Below are 23,364 nucleotides of genomic sequence, written 5' to 3' on the forward strand. Positions count from 1 at the left end.
TCGGGAGGTCGGAGTTAGGGAGGCGAGAGGCCTATAAAGGCCCAATAGTTCGAGGAGAGAGGCGGAAGTCGGGAGGTGGGAGTTAGGGAGGCGAGAGACCTATAAAGGCCCAATAGTTCGAGGAGAACGGCGGAAGTCGGGAGGTGGGAGTTAGGGAGGCGAGAGGCCTATAAAGGCCCAATAGTTCGAGGAGAACGGCAGTAGTCTGGAGGTGGGAGTTAGGGAGGCGAGAGGCCTATAAAGGCCCAATAGTTCGAGGAGAACGGCGGAAATCGGGAGGTGGGAGTTAGGGAGGCGAGAGGCCTATAAAGGCCCAATAGTTCGAGGAGAACGGCGGTAGTCGGGAGGTGGGAGTTAGGGAGGCGAGAGGCCTATAAAGGCCCAATAGTTCGAGGAGAGTGGCGGTAGTCGGGAGGTGGGAGTTAGGGAGGCGAGAGGCCTATAAAGGCCCAATAGTTCGAGGAGAGCGACGGTACTCGGGAGGTGGGAGTTAGGGAGGCGAGAGGCCTATAAAGGCCCAATAGTTCGAGGAGAACGGCGGTAGTCTGGAGGTGGGAGTTAGGGAGGCGAGAGGCCTATAAAGGCCCAATAGTTCGAGGAGAACGGCGGTAGTCTGGAGGTGGGAGTTAGGGAGGCGAGAGGCCTATAAAGGCCCAATAGTTCGAGGAGAGCGGCGGTAATCGGGAGGTGGGAGTTAGGGAGGCGAGAGGCCTATAAAGGCCCAATAGTTCGAGGAGAGAGATGGGAGGTGGGAGTTAGGGAGGCGAGAGGCCTATAAAGGCCCAATAGTTCGAGGAGAGAGGCGGAAGTCGGGAGGTGGGAGTTAGGGAGGCGAGAGGCCTATAAAGGCCCAATAGTTCGAGGAGAGAGGCGGTAGTCTGGAGGTGGGAGTTAGGGAGGCGAGAGGCCTATAAAGGCCCAATAGTTCGAGGAGAACGGCGGTAATCGGGAGGTGGGAGTTAGGGAGGCGAGAGGCCTATAAAGGCCCAATAGTTCGAGGAGAGAGGCGGTAGTCTGGAGGTGGGAGTTAGGGAGGCGAGAGGCCTATAAAGGCCCAATAGTTCGAGGAGAACGGCGGAAGTCGGGAGGTGGGAGTTAGGGAGGCGAGAGGCCTATAAAGGCCAAATAGTTCGAGGAGAACGGCGGTAGTCGGGAGGTGGGAGTTAGGGAGGCGAGAGGCCTATAAAGGCCCAATAGTTCGAGGAGAGAGGCGGAAGTCGGGAGGTGGGAGTTAGGGAGGCGAGAGGCCTATAAAGGCCCAATAGTTCGAGGAGAGAGGTGGGAGGCGGGAGTTCATGAGGCAAGAGGCCTATAAATACCCAATAGTTCGAGGAGAGAGGCGGGAGGCGGAAGTTCATGAGGCGAGAGGCCTATAAAGACCCAATAGTTCGAGGAGAGAGGTGGGAGGCGGGAGTTCATGAAGCGAGAGGCCTACAAAGGCCCAATAGTTCGAGGAGAGAGGTGGGAGGCGGGAGTTCATGAGGCGAGAGGCCTATAAAGACCCAATAGTTCGAGGAGAGCGGCGGGAGGCGTGAGTTCGTGAGGCGAGAGGCCTATAAAGGCCCAATAGTTCGAGGAGAGAGGCGGGAGACAGGAGTTCGTGAGGTGAGAGGCCTACAAAGGCCAATAGTTCGAGGAGAGAGGTAGGAGGTGGGAGTTAGGGAGGCGAGAGGCCTATAAAGACCCAATAGTTCGAGGAGAGAGGTGGGAGGCGGGAGTTCATGAGGCAAGAGGCCTATAAAGACCCAATAGTTCGAGGAGAGAGGCGGGAGGCGGAAGTTCATGAGGCGAGAGGCCTATAAAGACCCAATAGTTCGAGGAGAGAGGTGGGAGGCGGGAGTTCATGAAGCGAGAGGCCTACAAAGGCCCAATAGTTCGAGGAGAGAGGTGGGAGGCGGGAGTTCATGAGGCGAGAGGCCTACAAAGGCCCAATAGTTCGAGGAGAGAGGTGGGAGGCGGGAGTTCATGAGGCGAGTGTCGAATAAAGGCCCAATAGTTCGAGGAGAGCGACAGTAGTCGGGAGGCGGGAGTTCATGAGGCGAGAGGCCTATAAAGGCCCAATAGTTCGAGGAGAGCGACGGTAGTCGGGAGGTGGGAGTTAGGGAGGCGAGAGGCCTATAAAGGCCCAATAGTTCGAGGAGAGCGGCGGTAGTCTGGAGGTGGGAGTTAGGGAGGCGAGAGCCTATAAAGGCCCAATAGTTCGAGGAGAGCGGCGGTAATCGGGAGGTGGGAGTTCGTGAGGCGAGAGGCCTATAAAGGCCCAATAGTTCGAGGAGAGAGGCGGGAGGCGGGAGTTCGTGAGGCGAGAGGCCTATAAAGACCCAATAGTTCGAGGAGAGAGGCGGTAATCGGGAGGTGGGAGTTAGGGAGGCGAGAGGCCTATAAAGGCCCAATAGTTCGAGGAGAACGGCGGTAGTCGGGAGGTGGGAGTTAGGGAGGCGAGAGGCCTATAAAGGCCCAATAGTTCGATGAGAGCGGCGGTAGTCTGGAGGTGGGAGTTAGGGAGGCGAGAGGCCTATAAAGACGCAATAGTTCGAGGAGAGCGACGGTAGTCTGGAGGTGGGAGTTAGGGAGGCGAGAGGCCTATAAAGGCCCAATAGTTCGAGGAGAACGGCGGTAGTCTGGAGGTGGGAGTTAGGGAGGCGAGAGGCCTATAAAGGCCCAATAGTTCGAGGAGAACGGCGGTAGTCTGGAGGTGGGAGTTAGGGAGGCGAGAGGCCTATAAAGGCCCAATAGTTCGAGGAGAGCGGCGGTAATCGGGAGGTGGGAGTTAGGGAGGCGAGAGGCCTATAAAGGCCCAATAGTTCGAGGAGAGAGATGGGAGGTGGGAGTTAGGGAGGCGAGAGGCCTATAAAGGCCCAATAGTTCGAGGAGAGAGGCGGAAGTCGGGAGGTGGGAGTTAGGGAGGCGAGAGGCCTATAAAGGCCCAATAGTTCGAGGAGAGCGACGGTAATCGGGAGGTGGGAGTTAGGGAGGCGAGAGGCCTATAAAGGCCCAATAGTTCGAGGAGAGAGGCGGTAGTCTGGAGGTGGGAGTTAGGGAGGCGAGAGGCCTATAAAGGCCCAATAGTTCGAGGAGAGAGGCGGTAGTCTGGAGGTGGGAGTTAGGGAGGCGAGAGGCCTATAAAGGCCCAATAGTTCGAGGAGAGAGGCGGTAGTCTGGAGGTGGGAGTTAGGGAGGCGAGAGGCCTATAAAGGCCCAATAGTTCGAGGAGAACGGCGGAAGTCGGGAGGTGGGAGTTAGGGAGGCGAGAGGCCTATAAAGGCCAAATAGTTCGAGGAGAACGGCGGTAGTCGGGAGGTGGGAGTTAGGGAGGCGAGAGGCCTATAAAGGCCCAATAGTTCGAGGAGAGAGGCGGAAGTCGGGAGGTGGGAGTTAGGGAGGCGAGAGGCCTATAAAGGCCCAATAGTTCGAGGAGAGAGGTGGGAGGCGGGAGTTCATGAGGCAAGAGGCCTATAAATACCCAATAGTTCGAGGAGAGAGGCGGGAGGCGGAAGTTCATGAGGCGAGAGGCCTATAAAGACCCAATAGTTCGAGGAGAGAGGTGGGAGGCGGGAGTTCATGAAGCGAGAGGCCTACAAAGGCCCAATAGTTCGAGGAGAGAGGTGGGAGGCGGGAGTTCATGAGGCGAGAGGCCTACAAAGGCCCAATAGTTCGAGGAGAGAGGTGGGAGGCGGGAGTTCATGAGGCGAGTGTCGTATAAAGGCCCAATAGTTCGAGGAGAGCGACAGTAGTCGGGAGACGGGAGTTCATGAGGCGAGAGGCCTATAAAGGCCCAATAGTTCGAGGAGAGCGACGGTAGTCGGGAGGTGGGAGTTAGGGAGGCGAGAGGCCTATAAAGGCCCAATAGTTCGAGGAGAGCGGCGGTAGTCTGGAGGTGGGAGTTAGGGAGGCGAGAGGCCAACAAAAGGCCCAAGAGTTCGAGGAGAGCGGCGGTAATCGGGAGGTGGGAGTTCGTGAGGCGAGAGGCCTATAAAGGCCCAATAGTTCGAGGAGAGAGGCGGGAGGCGGGAGTTCGTGAGGCGAGAGGCCTATAAAGACCCAATAGTTCGAGGAGAGAGGCGGTAATCGGGAGGTGGGAGTTAGGGAGGCGAGAGGCCTATAAAGGCCCAATAGTTCGAGGAGAACGGCGGTAGTCGGGAGGTGGGAGTTAGGGAGGCGAGAGGCCTATAAAGGCCCAATAGTTCAATGAGAGCGGCGGTAGTCTGGAGGTGGGAGTTAGGGAGGCGAGAGGCCTATAAAGACGCAATAGTTCGAGGAGAGCGACGGTAGTCTGGAGGTGGGAGTTAGGGAGGCGAGAGGCCTATAAAGGCCCAATAGTTCGAGGAGAGCGACGGTAGTCTGGAGGTGGGAGTTAGGGAGGCGAGAGGCCTATAAAGGCCCAATAGTTCGAGGAGAACGGCGGTAGTCTGGAGGTGGGAGTTAGGGAGGCGAGAGGCCTATAAAGGCCCAATAGTTCGAGGAGAACGGCGGTAGTCTGGAGGTGGGAGTTAGGGAGGTGAGAGGCCTATAAAGGCCCAATAGTTCGAGGAGAGCGGCGGTAATCGGGAGGTGGGAGTTAGGGAGGCGAGAGGCCTATAAAGGCCCAATAGTTCGAGGAGAGAGATGGGAGGTGGGAGTTAGGGAGGCGAGAGGCCTATAAAGGCCCAATAGTTCGAGGAGAGAGGCGGAAGTCGGGAGGTGGGAGTTAGGGAGGCGAGAGGCCGATAAAGGCCCAATAATTCGAGGAGAGCGACGGTAATCGGGAGGTGGGAGTTAGGGAGGCGAGAGGCCTATAAAGGCCCAATAGTTCGAGGAGAGAGGCGGTAGTCTGGAGGTGGGAGTTAGGGAGGCGAGAGGCCTATAAAGGCCCAATAGTTCGAGGAGAGAGGCGGTAGTCTGGAGGTGGGAGTTAGGGAGGCGAGAGGCCTATAAAGGCCCAATAGTTCGAGGAGAACGGCGGTAATCGGGAGGTGGGAGTTAGGGAGGCGAGAGGCCTATAAAGGCCCAATAGTTCGAGGAGAGAGGCGGTAGTCTGGAGGTGGGAGTTAGGGAGGCGAGAGGCCTATAAAGGCCCAATAGTTCGAGGAGAACGGCGGAAGTCGGGAGGTCGGAGTTAGGGAGGCGAGAGGCCTATAAAGGCCCAATAGTTCGAGGAGAGAGGCGGAAGTCGGGAGGTGGGAGTTAGGGAGGCGAGAGACCTATAAAGGCCCAATAGTTCGAGGAGAACGGCGGAAGTCGGGAGGTGGGAGTTAGGGAGGCGAGAGGCCTATAAAGGCCCAATAGTTCGAGGAGAACGGCAGTAGTCTGGAGGTGGGAGTTAGGGAGGCGAGAGGCCTATAAAGGCCCAATAGTTCGAGGAGAACGGCGGAAATCGGGAGGTGGGAGTTAGGGAGGCGAGAGGCCTATAAAGGCCCAATAGTTCGAGGAGAACGGCGGTAGTCGGGAGGTGGGAGTTAGGGAGGCGAGAGGCCTATAAAGGCCCAATAGTTCGAGGAGAGTGGCGGTAGTCGGGAGGTGGGAGTTAGGGAGGCGAGAGGCCTATAAAGGCCCAATAGTTCGAGGAGAGCGACGGTACTCGGGAGGTGGGAGTTAGGGAGGCGAGAGGCCTATAAAGGCCCAATAGTTCGAGGAGAACGGCGGTAGTCTGGAGGTGGGAGTTAGGGAGGCGAGAGGCCTATAAAGACGCAATAGTTCGAGGAGAGCGACGGTAGTCTGGAGGTGGGAGTTAGGGAGGCGAGAGGCCTATAAAGGCCCAATAGTTCGAGGAGAGCGACGGTAGTCTGGAGGTGGGAGTTAGGGAGGCGAGAGGCCTATAAAGGCCCAATAGTTCGAGGAGAACGGCGGTAGTCTGGAGGTGGGAGTTAGGGAGGCGAGAGGCCTATAAAGGCCCAATAGTTCGAGGAGAGCGGCGGTAGTCGGGAGGTGGGAGTTAGGGAGGCGAGAGGCCTATAAAGGCCCAATGGTTCGAGGAGAGCGGCGGTAGTCTGGAGGTGGGAGTTAGGGAGGCGAGAGGCCTATAAAGGCACAATAGTTCGAGGAGAGCGACGGTAATCGGGAGGTGGGAGTTAGGGAGGCGAGAGGCCTATAAAGGCCCAATAGTTCGAGGAGAGAGATGGGAGGTGGGAGTTAGGGAGGCGAGAGGCCTATAAAGGCCCAATAGTTCGAGGAGAGAGGCGGAAGTCGGGAGGTGGGAGTTAGGGAGGCGAGAGGCCTATAAAGGCCCAATAGTTCGAGGAGAGCGACGGTAATCGGGAGGTGGGAGTTAGGGAGGCGAGAGGCCTATAAAGGCCCAATAGTTCGAGGAGAGAGGCGGTAGTCTGGAGGTGGGAGTTAGGGAGGCGAGAGGCCTATAAAGGCCCAATAGTTCGAGGAGAGAGGCGGTAGTCTGGAGGTGGGAGTTAGGGAGGCGAGAGGCCTATAAAGGCCCAATAGTTGGAGGAGAACGGCAGTAATCGGGAGGTGTGAGTTAGGGAGGCGAGAGGCCTATAAAGGCCCAATAGTTCGAGGAGAGAGGCGGTAGTCTGGAAGTGGGAGTTAGGGAGGCGAGAGGCCTATAAAGGCCCAATAGTTCGAGGAGAGCGGCGGTAGTCTGGAGGTGGGAGTTAGGGAGGCGAGAGGCCTATAAAGGCCCAATAGTTCGAGGAGAACGGCGGAAGTCGGGAGGTGGGAGTTAGGGAGGCGAGAGGCCTATAAAGGCCCAATAGTTCGAGGAGAGAGGCGGAAGTCGGGAGGTGGGAGTTAGGGAGGCGAGAGGCCTGTAAAGGCCCAATAGTTCGAGGAGAACGGCGGAAGTCGGGAGGTGGGAGTTAGGGAGGCGAGAGGCCTATAAAGGCCAAATAGTTCGAGGAGAACGGCGGTAGTCGGGAGGTGGGAGTTAGGGAGGCGAGAGGCCTATAAAGGCCCAATAGTACGAGGAGAGAGGTGGGAGTTAGGGAGGCGAGAGGCCTATAAAGGCCCAATAGTTCGAGGAGAGAGGCGGAAGTCGGGAGGTGGGAGTTGGGGAGGCGAGAGGCCTATAAAGGCCCAATAGTTTGAGGAGAACGGCGGAAATCGGGAGGTGGGAGTTAGGGATGCGAGAGGCCTATAAAGGCCCAATAGTTCGAGGAGAACGATGGTAATCTGGAGGCGGGAGTTCGTGAGGCGAGAGGCCTATAAAGGCCCAATAGTTCGAGGAGAGCGGCGGGAGGCGGGAGTTCGTGAGGCGAGAGGCCTATAAAGACCCAATAGTTCGAGGAGAGCGGCGTGAGGCGGGAGTTCGTGAGGCGAGAGGCCTATAAAGGCCCAATAGTTCGAGGAGAGAGGCGGAAGTCGGGAGGTGGGAGTTAGGGAGGCGAGAGGCCGATAAAGGCCCAATAATTCGAGGAGAGCGACGGTAATCGGGAGGTGGGAGTTAGGGAGGCGAGAGGCCTATAAAGGCCCAATAGTTCGAGGAGAGAGGCGGTAGTCTGGAGGTGGGAGTTAGGGAGGCGAGAGGCCTATAAAGGCCCAATAGTTCGAGGAGAGAGGCGGTAGTCTGGAGGTGGGAGTTAGGGAGGCGAGAGGCCTATAAAGGCCCAATAGTTCGAGGAGAACGGCGGTAATCGGGAGGTGGGAGTTAGGGAGGCGAGAGGCCTATAAAGGCCCAATAGTTCGAGGAGAGAGGCGGTAGTCTGGAGGTGGGAGTTAGGGAGGCGAGAGGCCTATAAAGGCCCAATAGTTCGAGGAGAACGGCGGAAGTCGGGAGGTCGGAGTTAGGGAGGCGAGAGGCCTATAAAGGCCCAATAGTTCGAGGAGAGAGGCGGAAGTCGGGAGGTGGGAGTTAGGGAGGCGAGAGACCTATAAAGGCCCAATAGTTCGAGGAGAACGGCGGAAGTCGGGAGGTGGGAGTTAGGGAGGCGAGAGGCCTATAAAGGCCCAATAGTTCGAGGAGAACGGCAGTAGTCTGGAGGTGGGAGTTAGGGAGGCGAGAGGCCTATAAAGGCCCAATAGTTCGAGGAGAACGGCGGAAATCGGGAGGTGGGAGTTAGGGAGGCGAGAGGCCTATAAAGGCCCAATAGTTCGAGGAGAACGGCGGTAGTCGGGAGGTGGGAGTTAGGGAGGCGAGAGGCCTATAAAGGCCCAATAGTTCGAGGAGAGTGGCGGTAGTCGGGAGGTGGGAGTTAGGGAGGCGAGAGGCCTATAAAGGCCCAATAGTTCGAGGAGAGCGACGGTACTCGGGAGGTGGGAGTTAGGGAGGCGAGAGGCCTATAAAGGCCCAATAGTTCGAGGAGAACGGCGGTAGTCTGGAGGTGGGAGTTAGGGAGGCGAGAGGCCTATAAAGACGCAATAGTTCGAGGAGAGCGACGGTAGTCTGGAGGTGGGAGTTAGGGAGGCGAGAGGCCTATAAAGGCCCAATAGTTCGAGGAGAGCGACGGTAGTCTGGAGGTGGGAGTTAGGGAGGCGAGAGGCCTATAAAGGCCCAATAGTTCGAGGAGAACGGCGGTAGTCTGGAGGTGGGAGTTAGGGAGGCGAGAGGCCTATAAAGGCCCAATAGTTCGAGGAGAGCGGCGGTAGTCGGGAGGTGGGAGTTAGGGAGGCGAGAGGCCTATAAAGGCCCAATGGTTCGAGGAGAGCGGCGGTAGTCTGGAGGTGGGAGTTAGGGAGGCGAGAGGCCTATAAAGGCACAATAGTTCGAGGAGAGCGACGGTAATCGGGAGGTGGGAGTTAGGGAGGCGAGAGGCCTATAAAGGCCCAATAGTTCGAGGAGAGAGATGGGAGGTGGGAGTTAGGGAGGCGAGAGGCCTATAAAGGCCCAATAGTTCGAGGAGAGAGGCGGAAGTCGGGAGGTGGGAGTTAGGGAGGCGAGAGGCCTATAAAGGCCCAATAGTTCGAGGAGAGCGACGGTAATCGGGAGGTGGGAGTTAGGGAGGCGAGAGGCCTATAAAGGCCCAATAGTTCGAGGAGAGAGGCGGTAGTCTGGAGGTGGGAGTTAGGGAGGCGAGAGGCCTATAAAGGCCCAATAGTTCGAGGAGAGAGGCGGTAGTCTGGAGGTGGGAGTTAGGGAGGCGAGAGGCCTATAAAGGCCCAATAGTTGGAGGAGAACGGCAGTAATCGGGAGGTGTGAGTTAGGGAGGCGAGAGGCCTATAAAGGCCCAATAGTTCGAGGAGAGAGGCGGTAGTCTGGAAGTGGGAGTTAGGGAGGCGAGAGGCCTATAAAGGCCCAATAGTTCGAGGAGAGCGGCGGTAGTCTGGAGGTGGGAGTTAGGGAGGCGAGAGGCCTATAAAGGCCCAATAGTTCGAGGAGAACGGCGGAAGTCGGGAGGTGGGAGTTAGGGAGGCGAGAGGCCTATAAAGGCCCAATAGTTCGAGGAGAGAGGCGGAAGTCGGGAGGTGGGAGTTAGGGAGGCGAGAGGCCTGTAAAGGCCCAATAGTTCGAGGAGAACGGCGGAAGTCGGGAGGTGGGAGTTAGGGAGGCGAGAGGCCTATAAAGGCCAAATAGTTCGAGGAGAACGGCGGTAGTCGGGAGGTGGGAGTTAGGGAGGCGAGAGGCCTATAAAGGCCCAATAGTACGAGGAGAGAGGTGGGAGTTAGGGAGGCGAGAGGCCTATAAAGGCCCAATAGTTCGAGGAGAGAGGCGGAAGTCGGGAGGTGGGAGTTGGGGAGGCGAGAGGCCTATAAAGGCCCAATAGTTTGAGGAGAACGGCGGAAATCGGGAGGTGGGAGTTAGGGATGCGAGAGGCCTATAAAGGCCCAATAGTTCGAGGAGAACGATGGTAATCTGGAGGCGGGAGTTCGTGAGGCGAGAGGCCTATAAAGGCCCAATAGTTCGAGGAGAGCGGCGGGAGGCGGGAGTTCGTGAGGCGAGAGGCCTATAAAGACCCAATAGTTCGAGGAGAGCGGCGTGAGGCGGGAGTTCGTGAGGCGAGAGGCCTATAAAGGCCCAATAGTTCGAGGAGAGAGGCGGGAGACGGGAGTTCGTGAGGCGAGAGGCCTATAAAGGCCCAATAGTTCGAGGAGAAAGGCGGGAGACAGGAGTTCGTGAGGCGAGAGGCCTATAAAGGCCCAATAGTTCGAGGAGAGAGGCGGGAGGCAGGAGTTCGTGAGGCGAGAGGCCTATGAAGGCCCAATAGTTCGAGGAGAGAGGCGGGAGACGGGAGTTCGTGAGGCGAGAGGCCTATAAAGGCCCAATAGTTCGAGGAGAGCAGCGTGAGGTGGGAGTTCATGAGGCGAGAGGCCTATAAAGGCCCAATAGTTCGAGGAGAGCGGTGGGAGGCGGGAGTTCATGAGGTGAGAGGCCTACAAAGGCCCAATAGTTCGATGAGAGAGGTAGGAGGCGGGAATTCATGAGGCGAGAGGCCTGCAAAGGCCCAATAGTTCGAGGAGAGCAGCGTGAGGCGGAAGTTCATGAGGCGAGAGGCCTATAAAGACCCAATAGTTCGAGGAGAGCGGTGGGAGGCGTGAGTTCGTGAGGCGAGAGGCCTATAAAGGCCCAATAGTTCGAGGAGAGAGGCGGGAGACAGGAGTTCGTGAGGTGAGAGGCCTACAAAGGCCAATAGTTCGAGGAGAGAGGTAGGAGGTGGGAGTTAGGGAGGCGAGAGGCCTATAAAGACCCAATAGTTCGAGGAGAGAGGTGGGAGGCGGGAGTTCATGAGGCAAGAGGCCTATAAAGACCCAATAGTTCGAGGAGAGAGGCGGGAGGCGGAAGTTCATGAGGCGAGAGGCCTATAAAGACCCAATAGTTCGAGGAGAGAGGTGGGAGGCAGGAGTTCATGAAGCGAGAGGCCTACAAAGGCCCAATAGTTCGAGGAGAGAGGTGGGAGGCGGGAGTTCATGAGGCGAGAGGCCTACAAAGGCCCAATAGTTCGAGGAGAGAGGTGGGAGGCGGGAGTTCATGAGGCGAGTGTCGTATAAAGGCCCAATAGTTCGAGGAGAGCGACAGTAGTCGGGAGGCGGGAGTTCATGAGGCGAGAGGCCTATAAAGGCCCAATAGTTCGAGGAGAGCGACGGTAATCGGGAGGTGGGAGTTAGGGAGGCGAGAGGCCTATAAAGGCCCAATAGTTCGAGGAGAGCGACGGTAATCGGGAGGTGGGAGTTAGGGAGGCGAGAGGCCTATAAAGGCCCAATAGTTCGAGGAGAGCGGCGGTAATCGGGAGGTGGGAGTTAGGGAGGCGAGAGGCCTATAAAGGCCCAATAGTTCGAGGAGAGCGGCGGTAATCGGGAGGTGGGAGTTCGTGAGGCGAGAGGCCTATAAAGGCCCAATAGTTCGAGGAGAGAGGCGGGAGGCGGGAGTTCGTGAGGCGAGAGGCCAATAAAGACCCAATAGTTCGAGGAGAGAGGCGGTAATCGGGAGGTGGGAGTTAGGGAGGCGAGAGGCCTATAAAGGCCCAATAGTTCGAGGAGAACGGCGGTAGTCGGGAGGTGGGAGTTAGGGAGGCGAGAGGCCTATAAAGGCCCAATAGTTCGAGGAGAGCGGCGGTAGTCTGGAGGTGGGAGTTAGGGAGGCGAGAGGCCTATAAAGACGCAATAGTTCGAGGAGAGCGACGGTAGTCTGGAGGTGGGAGTTAGGGAGGCGAGAGGCCTATAAAGGCCCAATAGTTCGAGGAGAGCGACGGTAGTCTGGAGGTGGGAGTTAGGGAGGCGAGAGGCCTATAAAGGCCCAATAGTTCGAGGAGAACGGCGGTAGTCTGGAGGTGGGAGTTAGGGAGGCGAGAGGCCTATAAAGGCCCAATAGTTCGAGGAGAACGGCGGTAGTCTGGAGGTGGGAGTTAGGGAGGCGAGAGGCCTATAAAGGCCCAATAGTTCGAGGAGAGAGATGGGAGGTGGGAGTTAGGGAGGCGAGAGGCCTATAAAGGCCCAATAGTTCGAGGAGAGAGGCGGAAGTCGGGAGGTGGGAGTTAGGGAGGCGAGAGGCCTATAAAGGCCCAATAGTTCGAGGAGAGCGACGGTAATCGGGAGGTGGGAGTTAGGGAGGCGAGAGGCCTATAAAGGCCCAATAGTTCGAGGAGAGAGGCGGTAGTCTGGAGGTGGGAGTTAGGGAGGCGAGAGGCCTATAAAGGCCCAATAGTTCGAGGAGAGAGGCGGTAGTCTGGAGGTGGGAGTTAGGGAGGCGAGAGGCCTATAAAGGCCCAATAGTTCGAGGAGAACGGCGGTAATCGGGAGGTGGGAGTTAGGGAGGCGAGAGGCCTATAAAGGCCCAATAGTTCGAGGAGAACGGCGGTAGTCTGGAGGTGGGAGTTAGGGAGGCGAGAGGCCTATAAAGGCCCAATAGTTCGAGGAGAGCGGCGGTAGTCTGAAGGTGGGAGTTAGGGAGGCGAGAAGCCTATAAAGGCCCAATAGTTCGAGGAGAGTGGCGGTAGTCGGGAGGTGGGAGTTAGGGAGGCGAGAGGCCTATAAAGGCCCAATAGTTCGAGGAGAGAGGCGGAAGTCGGGAGGTGGGAGTTAGGGAGGCGAGAGGCCTATAAAGGCCCAATAGTTCGAGGAGAGCGGCGGTAGTCTGGAGGTGGGAGTTAGGGAGGCGAGAGGCCTATAAAGGCCCAATAGTTCGAGGAGAACGGCGGAAGTCGGGAGGTGGGAGTTAGGGAGGCGAGAGGCCTATAAAGGCCAAATAGTTCGAGGAGAACGGCAGTAGTCGGGAGGTGGGAGTTAGGGAGGCGAGAGGCCTATAAAGGCCCAATAGTTCGAGGAGAGAGGTGGGAGTTAGGGAGGCGAGAGGCCTATAAAGGCCCAATAGTTCGAGGAGAGAGGCGGAAGTCGGGAGGTGGGAGTTGGGGAGGCGAGAGGCCTATAAAGGCCCAATAGTTCTAGGAGAATGGCGGAAATCGGGAGGTGGGAGTTAGGGAGGCGAGAGGCCTATAAAGGCCCAATAGTTCGAGGAGAACGACGGTAATCTGGAGGTGGGAGTTAGGGAGGCGAGAGGCCTATAAAGGCCCAATAGTTCGAGGAGAACGGCGGTAGTCTGGAGGTGGGAGTTAGGGAGGCGAGAGGCCTATAAAGGCCCAATAGTTCGAGGAGAACGGCGGTAGTCGGGAGGTGGGAGTTAGGGAGGCGAGAGGCCTATAAAGGCCCAATAGTTCGAGGAGAGAGGTGGGAGGTGGGAGTTAGGGAGGCGAGAGGCCTATAAAGGCCCAATAGTTCGAGGAGAGAGGTGGGAGGTGGGAGTTAGGGAGGCGAGAGGCCTATAAAGGCCCAATAGTTCGAGGAGAGCGGCGGTAGTCTGGAAGTGGGAGTTAGGGAGGCGAGAGGCCTATAAAGGCCCAATAGTTCGAGGAGAGAGGTGGGAGGTGGGAGTTAGGGAGGCGAGAGGCCTATAAAGGCCCAATAGTTCGAGGAGAGAGGCGGGAGGTGGGAGTTAGGGAGGCGAGAGGCCTATAAAGGCCCAATAGTTCGAGGAGAGAGGTGGGAGGTGGGAGTTAGGGAGGCGAGAGGCCTATAAAGGCCCAATAGTTCGAGGAGAGCGACGGTAGTCTGGAGGTGGGAGTTAGGGAGGCGAGAGGCCTATAAAGGCCCAATAGTTCGAGGAGAGCGACGGTAGTCTGGAGGTGGGAGTTAGGGAGGCGAGAGGCCTATAAAGGCCCAATAGTTCGAGGAGAGCGACGGTAGTCTGGAGGTGGGAGTTAGGGAGGCGAGAGGCCTATAAAGGCCCAATAGTTCGAGGAGAGCGACGGTAGTCTGGAGGTGGGAGTTAGGGAGGCGAGAGGCCTATAAAGGCCCAATAGTTCGAGGAGAACGGCGGTAGTCTGGAGGTGGGAGTTAGGGAGGCGAGAGGCCTATAAAGGCCCAATAGTTCGAGTAGAGAGGCGGTAGTCTGGAGGTGGGAGTTAGGGAGGCGAGAGGCCTATAAAGGCCCAATAGTTCGAGGAGAGAGGCGGGAGGTGGGAGTTAGGGAGGCGAGAGGCCTATAAAGGCCCAGCTGCAGCTGGGAGCGAAGGCAAAAAAGTAGAAAGAAATCGAAAGGTGACGTCACAGCCAAGGGGGTAAGTGATTGGCTGGTGATTGGTGAGTAGCTTTTCTTTTTTCTTTGCTTTATCAGTAAGTAACCTTTAGCATTGTTGTGACCAAATTAAGTTTATCTAGGGATTAAGTCATGGCAGGAGAGCTCGGACACGTGTTATGCTCCTCCTGTACTATGTGGGAAGTCAGGGACTCTTCCGGTGCTCCTGACGACTACGTGTGTGGGAAGTGTATCCGCCTGCAGCTCCTGACAGACCGCATTGCGGCACTGGAGCTGTGGGTGGATTCACTCTGGAGCATGCAGGATGCTGGGAATGACGTGAATAGCATGTTTAGTGAGTTGGTCTTACCGCAGGTAAAGGATCCACAGCCAGATAGGGAATGCAACACCAACAGGAAGAGCAGTTCAAGGAAGGTAGTGCAGGGGTCCCCTGCGGTCATCCCCTTGCAAAACAGATACACCGCTTTGAGTACTGTTGAGGGGGATGACTCATCAGGGGAGGGCAGCAGCAGCCAAGTTCATGGCACCGTGGCTGGCTCTGCTGCACAGGAGGGCAGGAAAAAGAGTGGGAGAGCGATAGTGATAGGGGATTCAATTGTAAGGGGAATAGATAGGCATTTCTGCGGCCGCAACCGAGACTCCAGGATGGTATGTTGCCTCCCTGGTGCAAGGGTCAAGGCTGTCTCGGAGCGGGTGCAGGGCATTCTGAAAAGGGAGGGTGAACAGTCAGTTGTCGTGGTGCATAGAGGTACCAACGATATCGGTAAAAAACGGGATGAGGTCCTACAAGACAAATTTAGGGAGCTAGGAACTACATTAAAAAGTAGGACCTCAAAAGTAGTAATCTCGGGATTGCAACCAGTGCCACGTGCTAGTCAGAGTAGGAATCGCAGGATAGCTCAGATGAATATGTGGCTTGAGGAGTGGTGCAAAAGGGAGGGATTCAAATTCCTGGGACATAGGAACCGGTTCTGGGACCAGTACAAACCGGACGGTCTGCACCTGGGCAGGACCGGAACCAATGTCCTGTGGGGAGTGTTTGCTAATGCTGTTGGAGAGGGGTTAAACTAATATGGCAGGGGGATGGGAACCTATGCAGGGAGACAGAGGGAAGTAGAATGGGGACAGAAGCAAAAGATAGAAAGGAGAATAGTAAAAGTGGAGGGCAGAGAAACCCAAGGCAAAAAACAAAAACGGCCATATTACACCAAAATTCTAAAAGAGCAAAGTGTGTTAAAAAGACAAGCCTGAATACTCTGTGCCTCAATGCGAGGTGTATTCGGAATAAGGTGGATGAATTAACTGTGCAGACAGCAGTTAACGGATATGATGTAATTGGTATCACGGAGACATGGCTCCAGGGTGACCAAGGCTGGGAACTCAACATCCAGGGGTATTCAACATTTAGGAAGGATAGACAGAGAGGAAAAGGAGGTGGGGTGACATTGCTGGTTAAAGAGGAAATTAATGCAATAGTAAGGAGGGACATTAGCTTGGATGATGTGGAATCGGTATGGATGGAGCTACGGAATACCAAAGGGCTGAAAACATTAGTGGGAGTTGTGTACAGATCACCAAACAGTAGTAGTGAGGTTGGGGACACATCAAACAAGAAATTAGGGATGTGTGTAATAAAGGTATAGCAGTTATCATGGGTGACTTTAATCTACATATTGATTGGGCTAACCAAACTGGTAGTAATGCGGTGCAGGAGAATTTCCTGGAGTGTATTCGGGATGGTTTTCTAGACCAATATGTCGAGGAACCAATAGAGAGCTGGCCATCCTAGACTGGGTGATGTGCATGGAGAAGGGATTAATTAACAATCTTGTTGTGCGAGGCCCCTTGGGGAAGAGTGACCATAATATGGTAGAAATCTTAATTGAGATGGAGAGTGCCACAGTTAATTCAGGGACTACGGTCCTGAACTTAAGGAAAGGTAACTTCGACGGTATGAGACGTGAATTGGCTAGAATAGACTGGCAAAGGATATTCAAAGGGTTGACAGTGGATAGGCAATGGCAAACATTTAAAGATCACATGGATGAACTTCAGCAATTGTACATCCCTGTCTGGATTAAAAATAAAACGGGGAAGGTGGCTCAACCGTGGCTAACAAGGGAAATTAAGGATAGTGTTAAATCCAAGGAAGAGGCATATAAATTGGCCAGAAAAAGCAACAAACCTGAGGACTGGGAGAAATGTAGAATTCAACAGAGGAGGGCTAAGGGTTTAATTAAGAGGGGGGAAATAAAGTATGAGAGGAAGCTTGCTGGGAACATAAAAACTGACTGCAAAAGTTTCTATAAATATGTGAAGAGAAAAAGATTAGTGAAGACAAACATAGGTCCCTTGCAGTCGGACTAAGGTGAATTTATAATGGAGAACAAAGAAATGGCAGACCAATTGAACAAATACTTTGGTTCTGTCTTCACGAAGGAAGACTCAAATAACCTTCCGGATGTACTAGGGGACAGTGGGTCTAGTGAGAAGGAGGAACTGAAGGATATCCTTATTAGGTGGGAAATTGTGTTAGGGAAATTGATGGGATTGAAGGCCAATAAATCCCCGGGGCTTAATAATCTGCATCCCAGAGTACTTAAGGAAGTGGCCCTAGAAATAGTGGATGCATTGGTGATCATTTTCCAACAGTCTATCGACTCGGGATCAGTTCCTATGGACTGGAGGGTAGCTAATGTAACACCACTTTTTAAAAAAGGAGGGAGAGAGAAAACGGGTAATTATAGACCGGTTAGCCTGACATCAGTAGTGAGGAAAATGTTGGAATCAATCATTAAGGATGAAATAGCAGCACATTTGGAAAGCAGTGACAGGATCGGTCCAAGTCAGCATGGGTTTATGAAAGGGAAATCATGCTCGACGAATCTTCTGGAATTTTTTGAGGATGTAACTAGTAGAGTGGACAAGGGAGAACCAGTGGATGTGATGTATTTGGACTTTCAAAAGGCTTTTGACAAGATCCCACACAAGAGATTGGTGTGCAAAATCAAAGCGCATGGTATTGGGGGTAATGTACTGACGTGGAGAGAGAACTGGTTGGCAGACAGGAAGCAGAGAGTCGGGATAAACGGGTCTTTTCAGAATGGCAGGCAGTGACTAGTGGAGTGCCGCAGGGCTCAGTGCTGGGACCCCAGCTATTTACATAAGAACATAAGAGTTAGGAACAGGAGTAGGCCATCTAGCCCCTCAAGCCTGCTCCGCCATTCAACAAGATCATGGCTGATCTGGCCGTGGACTCAGCTCCACTTACCCGCCCGCTCCCCATAACCGTTAATTCCCTTATTGGTTAAAAATCTATCTATCTGTGACTTGAATACATTCAATGAGCTAGCCTCAACTGCTTCCTTGGGCAGAGAATTCCACAGATTCACAACCCTCTGGGAGAAGAAATTCCTTCTCAACTCGGTTTTAAATTGGCTCCCCCGTATTTTGAGGCTGTGCCCCCTAGTTCTAGTCTCCCCGACCAGTGGAAACAACCTCTCTGCCTCTATCTTGTCTATCCCTTTCATTATTTTAAATGTTTCTATAAGATCACCCCTCATCCTTCTGAAACATACATCAATGATTTAAATGAAGGAATAGAGTTAATATCTCCAAGTTTGCAGATGACACTAAATTGAGTGGCGGTGTGAGCTGTGAGGAGGACACTAAAAGGCTGCAGGGTGATTTGGACAGGTGAGGCCATTCGGCCAGGGCTAGGGGCTGCATGCTTCAGGTCCCTCCCACACAGTTTCGGGCGCCTGGAGCTACTGCGCATGCGCGCCCACTGTAGTGCGCCTGTGCAGAAGTCCCGGCACTGTTTTCAGCGCAGGGACCTGGCTCCGCCCTCCACAGCTCGTGCTGCGCTGCGCCCAGCTCCAGAGGACCTGCAGGGAGCCGGAGAATCTGCAGGTATTTTTTCGGCGCACTTTCGGGAGCGAAAAACGGGCCCATGAACACCAGCCTTCACACCGAGACGATCAACCAGGGCAAGAAGGGCCCCAGATCGACTCACATTGTAAATAGTTACACTATTGGCTTTGTGGGGGAGTGTTGTTATATATGTGGACTTGTATTTACTCTGTACAGCCACCAGAGGGCTCATCCCCTGGACTCCCAAGGGATCCCATAAACCCTTGGGAGCACAGGTATTTAAGGAGGCGTCACAGATTGGAGAGGCACTCTGGAGACCTGCAATTAAAGACTAAGGTCATACATTACTTTGATCTCACAGTATTCAGTCTGACTCTTTCTCCATACACAACGCTTTCCTCAGAGGTCAACTCCCTCATCTCCGGAATCGATCTAATGAACCTTTTTTGAACTGGCTCCAAAGGAAGTATATCCTTCCTCAAATTTGGAGAGCAAAACTGCACGCAGTATTCCAGGTGTGGCCTCACCAATACCCTGTATAACTGGAGCAAGTCTTCCCTGCTTTTATACTCCATCCCCTTTGCAATAAAATCCAACATTCCACTGGCCTTCCTGATCACTTGCTGTACCTGCACACTAACCTTTTGTGTTTCATGCACAAGGACCCCCAGGTCCCGCTGTACTGCGGCACTTTGCGATTTGTATTGGCGGAATTTAGAAAAAGGTTAGTCTCGATAGGATGTGAATGTCGCGATAATAACCAGCTCCATTGATACTTGATCAAATACGGTAAATATAGATTGTAATCAGTGCTGGGGCCCCAACTATTTACAATCTATATTAACCACTTAGATGAAGGGACTGAGTGTAACGTAGCCAAGTTTGCTGACGATACAAAGATGGGAGGAAAAGCAATGTGTGAGGAGGACACAAAAAACCTGCAAAAGGACATAGGCAGGCTAAGTGAGTGGGCAAAAATTTGGCAGATGGAGTATAATGTTGGAAAGTGTGAGGTCATGCACTTTGGCAGAAGAAAATCAAAGAGCAAGTTATTATTTACATAGAAACATAGAAAAGAGGTGCAGAAGTAGGCCATTCGGCCCTTCGAGCCTGCACCACCATTCAATATGATCATGGCTGATCATGCAACTTCAGTATCCCTTTCCTGCTTTCTCTCCATACCTCTTAATCCCTTTAGCCGTAAGGGCCACATCTAACTCCCTCTTGAATATATTTAATGAACTGGCCTCAACAACTCTCTGTGGTAGAGAATTCCACAGGTTCACCACTCTCTGGGTGAAGAAGTTTCTCCTTATCTCGGTCCTAAATAGCTTACCCCTTATCCTGAGACTGTGACCCCTGGTTCTGGACTTGCCCAACATTGGGAACATTCTTCCTGCATCTAACCTGTCCAATCCCATCAGAATTTTATATCTTTAAATGGGATCCCCTCTCATTCTTCTAAATTCCACCGAATATAAGCCTAGTCGATCCAGTCTCTCCTCATATGTCAGCCCTGCCATCCAGGGAATCAGTCTGGTGAACCTTCGCTGCATTCCCTCAATAGCAAGAATGTCCTTCCTCAGATTAGGAGACAATATTCAAGGTGTGGCCTCACCAAGGCCCTGGACAACTGCAGTAAGACCTCCCTGCTCCTATAGTCAAATCCTCTCGTTATGAAGGCCAACATGCCATTTGCCTTCTTCACCGCCTGCTGTACCTGCATGCCAACTTTCAATGACTGATGAACCATGACATCCAGGTCTCGTTGCACCTCCCCTTTTCCTAATCTGTCGCCATTCAGATAATATTCTGCCTTCCTGTTTTTGTCACCAAAGTGGATAACCTCACATTTATCCACATTATACTGCATCTGCCATGCATTTGCCCACTCACCTAACCTGTCCAAGTCACCCTGCAGCCTCTTAGTGTCCTCCTCACAGCTCACACTGCCATCCAGCTTAGTGTCATCTGCAAACTTGGAGATATTACATTCAATTCCTTCATCTAAATCATTAATCCCTGAGGACTGGGAGAAATTTAGAATTCAGCAGATGTGGACAAAGGATTTAATTAGGAGGGAGAAAATAGAGTACGAGAAGAAGCTTGCCAGGAACATAAAAACTGACTGCAAAAGCTTCTATAGATATGTGAAGAGAAAAAGATCAGTGAAGACAAACGTAGGTCCCTTGCATTCAGAAATTCAGGTGAATTTATAATGGGGAACAACGAAATGGCAGACCAATTGAACAAATACTTTGGTTCTGTCTTCACGAAGGAAAACACAAATAACCTTCCAGAAATACTAGGGGGCCGAGGGTGTAGTGAGAAGGAGGAACTGAAGAATATCCTTATTAGGCGGGAAGTTGTTTTCGGGAAATTGATGGGATTGAAGGCCAATAAATGCCTGGGGCCTGATTGTCTGCATCCCAGAGTACTTAAGGAAGTGGCCCTAGAAATAGTGGATGCATTGGTGATCATTTTCCAACAGTCTATTAACTCTGGATCAGTTCCTATGGACTGGAGGGTAGATAATGTAACACCACTGTTTAAAAAGGGAGGGAGAGAGAAAGCTGGTAATTATAGACCGGTTAGCCTGACATCAGTAGTGGGGAAAATGTTGGAATCAATTATTAAAGATGAAATAGCAGCGCATTTGGAAAGCAGTGACAGGATCGGTCCAAGTCAGCATGGAATTATGAAAGGGAAATCATGCTTGACAAATCTTCTGGAATTTTTTGAGGATGTAACTAGTAGAGTGGACAAGGGAGAACCAGTGGATGTGGTGTATTTGGACTTTCAAAAGGCTTTTGACAAGGTCCCACACAAGAGATTGTGTGCAAAATCAAAGCACATGGTATTGGGGGTAATGTACTGACGTGGATAGAGAACTGGTTGGCAGACAGGAAGCAGAGAGTCGGGATAAACGGGTCCTTTTCAGAATGGCAGGCAGTGACTAGTGGAGTGCCGCAGGGCTCAGTGCTGGGACCCCAGCTCTTTACAAAACACATCAATGATTTGGATGAAGGAATTGAGTGTAATATTTCCAAGTTTTCAGATGACACTAAACTGGATAGCGGGGTGAGCTGTGAGGGGGACGCTAAGAGGCTGCAGGGTGACTTAGACAGGTTAGGTGAGTGGGCAAATGCATGGCAGATGCAGTATAATGTGAATAAATGTGAGGTTATCCACTTTGGGGGCAAAAACATGAAGGCAGAATATTATCTGAATGGCGACAGATTTGGAAAAGGGGAGGTGCAACGAGACCTGGGTGTCATGGTACATCAGTCATTGAAAGTTGGCATGCAGGTACAGCAGGCGGTGAAGAAGGCAAATGGTATGTTGGCCTTCATAGCTCGGGTATTTGAGTACAGGAGCAGGGAGGTCTTACTGTAGTTGTACAGGGCCTTGGTGAGGCCTCACCTGGAATATTGTGTTCAGTTTTGGTCTCCTAATCTGAGGAAGGACGTTCTTGCTATTGAGGGAGTGCAGCGAAGGTTCACCAGACTGATTCCCGGGATGGCAGGACTGACATATGGGGAGAGACTGGATCAACTGGGCCTTTATTCACTGAAGTTTAGAAGGATGAGAGGGGATCTCATAGAAATGTATAAGATTCTGACGGGATTGAACAGGTTAGATGCGGGTAGATTGTTCCCAATGTTGGGGATGTCCAGAACCAGGGGACACAATCTTAGGATAAGGGGTAAGCCATTTAGGACCGAGATGAGGAGAAACTTCTTCACTCAGAGAGTTGTTAACCTGTGGAATTCCCTGTCACAGAGAGTTGTTGAGGCCAGTTCATTGGATATATTCAAGAGGCAGTTAGATATGGCCCTTACGGCTAAAGGGATCAAGGGGTATGGAGAGAAAGCAGGAAAGGGGTACTGAGGGAATGATCAGCCACGATCTTATTGAATGATGGTGCAGGCTCGAAGGGCCGAATGGCCTACTCCTGCACCTATTTTCTATGTTGCTATGTAAATAGCTGGGGTCCCAGCACTGAACCTTGCGGTACCCCACTATTCACTGCCCGCCATTCTGAAAAGGACCCATTTATCCCGACTCTCTGCTTCCTGTCTGCCAACCAGTTCTCTATCCATGTCAATACCTTACCCCCAATACCACGTGCTTTAATTTTTCACACTAATCTCTTGTGGGGGACCTTGTTAACAGCCTTTTGAAAGTCCAAATACACCACATCCACTGGTTCTCCCTTGTCCATTCTACTAGTTACATCCTCAAAAAATTCCAGAAGATTTGTCAAGCATGATTTCCCTTTCATAATTCCATGCTGACTTGGACCGATCCTGTCACTGCTTTCCAAATGCGCTGCTATTTCATCTTTAATAATTGATTCCAACATTTTCCCCACCACCGAGGTCAGGCTAACCGGTCTATAATTACCCGCTTTCTCTCTCCCTCCCTGTTTAAACAGTGGGGTTACATTATCTACCCTCCAGTCCATAGGAACTGATCCAGAGTCTATAGAATGTTGGAAAATGATCACCAATGCATCCACTATTTCTAGGGCCACTTCCTTAAGTACTCTGGGATGCAGACTATCAGGCCCTGGGGATTTATCGACCTTCAATCCCATCAATTTCCCGGACACAATTTCCTGACTGAAAAGGATTTCCTTCAGTTCCTCCTTCTCGCTGGACCCTCAGTCCCCTCGTATTTCCGGAAGGTTATTTGTGTCTTCCTTCGTGAAGACAGAACCAAAGTATTTGTTCAATTGGTCTGCCATTTCTTTGTTCCCCATTATAAATTCACCTGAATCTGACTGCAAGGGACCTACGGTTGTCTTCACTGATCTTTTTCTCTTCACATATCTATAGAAGCTTTTGCAGTCAGTTTTTATGTTCCCAGCAAGCTTCCTCTCATACTCTATTTTCCCTCTTAATTAAACCCTTAGTCCTCCTCTGCTCAATTCTAAATTTCTCCCAGTCCTCAGGTTTGCTGCTACAGTTGAAGGAGTGAAGGCAGGAGGCAGGTAGGGGGTGGGGTTTCTGAGGAATTGGGAGGTGGGTGGGGGAGATAGACGTGGGGATGTAAAATGTCACTACTCACATTGTGGCCGTAGGCAGGCTCCTGGCGAAATCGCAGGCGAGGCTCATATTTGCGATCTTGAGATGGCCGCTCGTGCTCAGCGCCACGTTTGACGGCTGGAAGGGGGAATCAGGAGAAGATTAGCAGTCAGTCAACGAATGGGCGGCCAACAAACGGCCTTCCATCGAAGGGGAGCGATCATTGGCTGACATACCTCCCCTCTGCCCCCCCGTCCTCCCTCCTCCAACAGAGAGACAGACAGGGAGCCTTTCAACGCCCATCTTTGTATCATCAGCAAACGTGGCGACGTTACACTCGGTCCCTTCTTCCAAGTCGCTAATATAGATTATAAATAGTTGGGGCCCCAGCACTGATCCCTGCGGCAGCCCACTCGTTACTGTTTGCCAACCAGAGCATGAACCATTTATCCCGACTCTCTGTTCTCTGTTAGTTAGCCAATCCTCTATCCATGCTAATATATTACCCCCAGCCCCGTGACCTTTTATCTTGTGCTTTTATGGTCAATCTCCCCTCAACCATCTCTGCTC

General features: G+C 53.0%; 1 protein-coding gene across 1 annotated transcript in view; it reads right to left on the reverse strand.

Annotated features, from left to right (window-relative positions):
- LOC139257290 (beta-adrenergic receptor kinase 1-like) overlaps nucleotides 1–23,364 on the reverse strand; it is a gene marked incomplete at both ends in the record, with an annotated part of 167,815 nt that overhangs the window by 105,938 nt on the left and 38,513 nt on the right. Inside the window, one exon of the mRNA XM_070874426.1 lies at nucleotides 22,838–22,932. Within this exon, the coding sequence (XP_070730527.1) occupies nucleotides 22,838–22,932 (95 nt within the window). The remainder of the gene's footprint in view (nucleotides 1–22,837; nucleotides 22,933–23,364) is intronic.

This window comes from Pristiophorus japonicus, unplaced genomic scaffold (genome assembly GCF_044704955.1).
Source record: "Pristiophorus japonicus isolate sPriJap1 unplaced genomic scaffold, sPriJap1.hap1 HAP1_SCAFFOLD_819, whole genome shotgun sequence".
NCBI lineage: Eukaryota > Metazoa > Chordata > Chondrichthyes > Pristiophoridae > Pristiophorus > Pristiophorus japonicus.